The 5,981-nt window shown below is 40.1% G+C and overlaps 1 protein-coding gene across 1 annotated transcript; it reads left to right on the top strand.

The window, feature by feature from the left end:
* The first annotated feature begins 1,669 nt into the window (after positions 1-1,669).
* On the top strand, positions 1,670-5,559 carry LOC708857 (olfactory receptor 8S1-like). The gene has a single exon (XM_077954006.1). It carries the CDS (start codon positions 4,642-4,644, stop codon positions 5,557-5,559), a length of 918 nt encoding a protein of 305 aa, XP_077810132.1. The 5' UTR covers positions 1,670-4,641.
* Positions 5,560-5,981: the final 422 nt, after the last annotated feature.

Here is a 5,981-nt window from a genome sequence, read left to right as displayed (position 1 = left end):
CAACAAACAATAGGTCAGGTCCTCTTATGCTTTAAATCTCTTTGACTTCCATTTCTATCACATCTCTCTCACACCAGTGGGAGAAAGTTTTCTCCTTTTAAAAATTCATGTGATTAGATTAGATCCACCTGGATAATCCAAGATAATCTCCCTATTTTAAGGTCTATAACTTCAATGACATCTGCAAAATCTCTTTTGCCATGTAAGGTAGCATAGTCATAGGTTTCAGGGATTAGGGCATCGGCATCTTTCGAAGACAATTCTGCTACCACGGGTAGCAGAAGAAACTACAGGAGCAACCACATTCTAACTTTAGGATAGTGGTTATGTATGGATAGGGAGGAATAGATTAGAGAATGGTACAAAAAAGACTTCAGTTCTATAATTTCCTACTTTTGAAAATTGGAATCCTAAGCAGAGGAAGGGCGAGTCTGGAGGAGAAAGGTTTCTGACAAAGCAGAATAATCTGTCTAAAGCACTTATTTTGAATTGAGAAGAGATGTCTTCTCTATTGTATTAGTCAACTGGACTGCTATAGCAAAACACCATAGTCTAGTGTCTTAAGCAACATAAATCTATATGCTCACTGTTCTGCAGGCTAGGAAGTCCAAGATCAAAGTATGGCCACTTCCTGGCTTGTAGATGGCCACCTCCTCACGGTGTCATCATGGGGTGGGGACACGCATGCACACACACACACACAGAGAAAGAAAGAGAGAGCTCTTGTGTCATCACATTAGACTTGTAACAAGAAGACAGAAGACAGTGTAGTGATATCTTCAAATTACTGAATAAAAAATAACTCCCTGTTAGAATTCTGTGCCAGTGGTAAATCCTTTAAGAATTAAGGTGAAATATATTTATCACTAAAAGACTTGCACTAAGGGAAAATTTAAAAGGAGGCCTTCAAGGGGAAACAAAATACTCAAAGGTGGAAGTTCTTATTTTCTTCTTACCTATCTTTTGAGTCACTAAAATTTCTTCTGCTTTGTCTATTTTGTGTCAAATGTATCCACTGAAATCTCAGTTTCAGCTATTAAGATTTTCAGTTCTAGATGCAGAAAAGTTGAGCAAAAAACCAAAAGTTAAATATGTGGATAGATTTGGATTATTATTGATTGCCTAATAATAGTAACATAATATATATAATCATCACTATTTTTAATATATCCAGTAATTAAATACCTGGCAATATTGGCAAGATGATCGAAAAATAAGCCGTGAGTCACTTAGCTTCAATGGGAATTCCCAGTGGAATCAGTTAGTAACCATTTTTAGCTAATGAACCTAGCATTTGCTTCAGGCTGAGCTTTCTAATCAGGATGGACCCAGCTCCCCTCAGGGTTTTCAGTTCATACTTTGCCATCCTTTTGGCCAACTTAACCCAGCAGCCTTTCTGAATGGCTAGACCCGAGCCTCGTTTGTTAGCATGGTGCTTTTAGTACTATATTAACAGGTATAGAGAAATGATTGTGTAATTATGCTAGGGGAAGTATGAAAAAAGTTGCTGTTAAGAATTTGAAGGTTTCTAGTTTCCCTTTCTTTGTAGTTTTGGAGTTATTACAGGATAAGAGCAAAAATGCTGTCAAACTTCAGAAAAGCTTTTTAAAGTCTTTACTTCCTGGAGCTTTTGAGGAATGAGCTTACATATTTCTCTTTATGCAAAAAAGGTCTTAAATAACAATGTCAGCTCACAAGATCACAGTTGTGGTACATTTTCTCTCCTGTGAATTTTTCCCAAGTTCAGAGGCACACCCACCAACTCAGAAAAACAGGATACATTGTGCACCAGGAAAAGACAGAAGTATGGTAATGTTTTCCCTCTGTCCTTTCAGGATTTTCCCTGCTACTTTGTTTCCCTCTGTTTCCACCACTTCCTGCCATTCTTCCATCAGGCACTTCCTTTCCCTGTCAGTCCTCTCATCTGATCTTTGTTCTCATGGGTTGGAGGTATTTAAGAGTTCTCCCCCACCTCAATATGGTGTTCATTTGTGTTACCTAAGATGTTTTGGTCTGCTCCTCAACATCACTTCTCTTCCTACTTTTGGGAAAATGAAACACTTGGATTGGGGGTGAAAAAAAGAGAATTTGATGATTCTTCAGCCCCTCAATTGTCTTCAGTTGCTTACTCAAGTTAGCAATTAAGACCTCACCACTTTGCAGGGTAGTTACTGCTTGATTCCATTGTACAAATGGCATAATTGAGACAAGATCTCTTTCCTTTATCTTGCTATATTCCTTGTTTCTGGTGCTGAAAGCCCACATTATGCCAGAAACCTGTAAGTTTGGGAAGGCTAATACTTGAGAGCTCTCTGTAAGGGATGGGAGGAGATGAGGACATCAGCGATAGACTCTGGGCACTTTGTGACTCAAAAAGAACCCTCTCCCAGAACTTCAAACATATGAGATTCAGAAACGAACCATGTCTTTAGTTATGGGTATCCCCTATAATTACATACTCCGAGGTATGTGGAAGTGCAGAACAGAGCAAAACATACTGCTGTGGGGCAAACCTGTCCAGTTGGTGAAATTCTTCTCTATTACCTTTGCTATATCTGGCTTAATACAAGCCCAGGGAGTCTAAAATCCTCGACTGGCTCCCAATCAGGTCTGTTCTTGGTGAGGAGCAAAGCCCTAGACTATTCTCTTCCTGAGCCACATTTATTCACATACTCATCCATTCATCGATGTATTCGTTTGTATTTTTAAATAATATATTCAGAGTAACTTTTGTAACTGCCACAGTGCTAGATACTTTTGTATGTCTCATTCTTAAAAAAGTTCCTCTCAGGCAGGCCTTTTTGGGAAAGATCTAGTCAGCTGACTCCAACTGATTGTAACAATAACTAAACATAGTGGTAGCATTCTCAGAGCTGTTTCCATTCTAAATTTGGATTCAGAGTTTATATAGATGAAGCATTGAGAATAGTGAAATTGCAGCAGCAGGTTAAAAAAATAATGACTTTATTTATTCCTGTGACCCCTTGAATAATGCTAACACAGTATATTTCTTTCTGTGAGGAAGTTAGGCCCTGATAGGGTACAATTTCCAAGTTTGTCCTTTGTGAAAATGTCCTTTGTAAGATTTTCACTCTTTGACCTTCATTTATAAAGGAGAAATTCCCCCCACAATTTAAGTTTCTAGTGCTGGTGAATGGGGCTCCATCTGGAGACAAGTGGAAAAGAGGAGACCTTTCTTTTTGCTGCCCTCCAAATTATAATGAGTGATGAGGTTCTCTGTCTGCATTTCTTGGTTTGATTCCCTGACTTTCCAGCATCTTCTGCCAATGATGTGATGTTCTCAAAAAGAATCCAGGTTACTCTAGCTAGAACTACACTGGTGAGTAAAAGAAAAACAATTAAAATAATATGGAAAATGCATTCCCTGCATGACAGAAGTATTTAGGTTTTTAGAAATAATACACACTATTTAACCTTTTACTTTCCTCTTTTAGGAATCAAGGAAGAGGTCTGTATCCAACAGGAATTTTCCAAACTCCCAACTTCATAATTCTCACATTGACATTCAGACTTATTAGTCTGGACCTCTGGATTTGAAAAAGTTTTTCTTTAATTCTGTGCTGTTTATTGTTAAACTGGGTTAGAAATGCAGGTAGTGTGGACTCGCTTCCTAAGAATAGCATTAATGCTGGGTGGTGTTTGGACAAACAGTGGGAGAGAAACCATAAGTCCTTTGAGAATTGAATGTGTCTGTTTTGCAGTATGAACACAAAAGATAGAGTAGAATAGGAAGAGCCAAAATGTAGTCAGTAGTGCTGAAGCGTTCTCCTGAATCTGTGATTTTAATCTGGGCTGTCAGTGCAGAGTAGGAAAAAAAGAAGACCAGGCTTTAGAGTTAGTAGGTAGTCTATGTTTACAAATGCATGAGGGTACAGACAAGAGGTGAACCTGAATCTGAATAGATCACATATAAATTATGTTTAAACGGGGCATGGGGATTATGACTGGAGTGTGTTCCCATATTGACCAACAGTTTCTCATGATCAGTTACATAGCATCGGAGGTCTCTCTGTACTGCCTTCATTCTGATTATTTCCCTTTCTCCGTGCTCTGCAATTCTCCAATTGCTATCCCCTTTCACTTTCCGTGACTGACCTCACTTAAGTATTTATTGAAAAGGTAAAAGTCACGGGATGGAAATTGCCTCCTCCCCAACACCAAATCTGCTAGCCTCATGCTGTCTGAAGGATGAAGCAAACATGTTCCCACCTAAGGCCATGCTCTACTTCTGCTCTCACACCCTCAGAGACACTATTTCTGCAATTTTAATCTTATTTTTCCTTCAATCTCTCCCTCTCTATTAGATCATTAGCAATAGTTTACAAACACTCTCTAGTAGCCTTAATAATAAAACAACAGCAACAACGAACTCTGAATCATTAAAGAAAGAACACAAAGGTGGAGAGAGAGAGAATCTAAGGTTGGGGTCTTGCAGAAAAGATGATTATGGGTTTAGGAAATCTAGGGACAGAGTAGTTTATCATTTCCGCATATGAGTGTTTGGGTAAGCAAGAAACTTTGTGAATAGAGAAGAGGGTTAAAACATTTAAATATTTGTTAGGCATAAGAAGAGGCTTCACTCAATTTATTTATCTCATTCCAAATAAAATACTGAAGGCAATGAGAAACCACAGCGTTGTCCCCGAGTTTGTCCTCCTCGGGCTGTCTGCTGGCCCCCAGACCCAAGCTCTGCTCTTTGTGCTGTTCCTGGTGATTTACCTCCTGACTGTGATGGGAAACCTGCTGCTGCTGGTGGTGGTTAATGCTGATTCTTGCTTCCACACACCCATGTACTTCTTCTTGGGACAACTGTCCTTCTTGGATCTCTGCCATTCCTCTGTTACTGTACCTAAGCTGTTGGAGAACCTCCTGTCTGAGAAGAAAACCATCTCAGTAGAGGGCTGCATGGCTCAGGTCTTCTTTGTGTTTGCCACTGGGGGCACTGAATCCTGCCTGCTTGCTGTGATGGCCTATGACCGCTTTGTTGCCATCAGCTCTCCTTTGCTCTATGGCCAAGTGATGAACAGACAGCTGTGTGCAGGGCTGGTGGGGGGCTCATGGGGCTTGGCTTTTCTGGATGCCCTCATCAATATCCTTGTAGCTCTCAATTTAGACTTCTGTGAGGCTGAAAATATCCACCACTTCAGCTGTGAGCTGCCCTCTCTCTATCCTTTGTCTTGCTCTGATGTGTCTGCAAGTTTTACCACCCTGCTCTGCTCCAGCATCCTGCATTTCTTTGGAAATTTTCTCATGATATTCTTGTCTTATATTTGCATTTTGTCCACTATACTGAGGATCAGCTCCACTACAGGCAGAAGCAAAGCTTTCTCCACCTGCTCCTCCCACCTCACGGCAGTGATTTTCTTTTATGGCTCTGGATTACTCCGCTATCTCATGCCAAATTCAGGATCCATTCAAGAGTTGATCTTCTCCTTGCAGTACAGCGTGATCACTCCCATGCTGAATCCCCTCATCTACAGCCTGAAGAACAGGGAGGTGAAGGCAGCTGTGAGAAGAACATTGAGAAAATATTTCTAGTGTTTCAATAGACTTATGAAATTAGAGTGATGAGGGAACTGGATAAAACTGCAATAAGCAGTGCCTGGACACTAGGATAATTCCTTGATGTCAGGATCTGCGAGGTCCTTTTCTGAAAAATACTTAAGGTGGAAAATTTATCTTTTCTGAAAAATACTGAAGAAAAGGTGGAAAATTATTTTCTTGGGATGATACCAGTTCAGCCCTAGTCAGAGGAAGATGGATAAGATAAAGCTCTCGCTTAGCAATTTTTTCTTACAAAGATATGTATTTATTATACACACTATGGTAAACATTGTTATGGTCTGCTCAGCTTATCTCTACCATTCCTCTAATAACTGAACTCCATGGTTCCATATGCTTCCAAGAGACACTGTTAATCATGGGATCCCCAAATCCTCTCCACCCTCACCTCCCCACCC

Source organism: Macaca mulatta, chromosome 11 (assembly GCF_049350105.2).
Source record: "Macaca mulatta isolate MMU2019108-1 chromosome 11, T2T-MMU8v2.0, whole genome shotgun sequence".
Classification (NCBI taxonomy): Eukaryota; Metazoa; Chordata; class Mammalia; order Primates; family Cercopithecidae; genus Macaca; species Macaca mulatta.
Note: the sequence above shows the minus strand (reverse complement) of the source record. Positions and strands in the feature narration are given on the sequence as shown.

Bases quoted from the DNA above. Each gene is read 5' to 3' on its own strand.
- LOC708857 (XM_077954006.1), top strand. From the start codon at position 4,642: ATGAGAAACCACAGCGTTGTCCCCGAGTTTGTCCTCCTCGGGCTGTCT.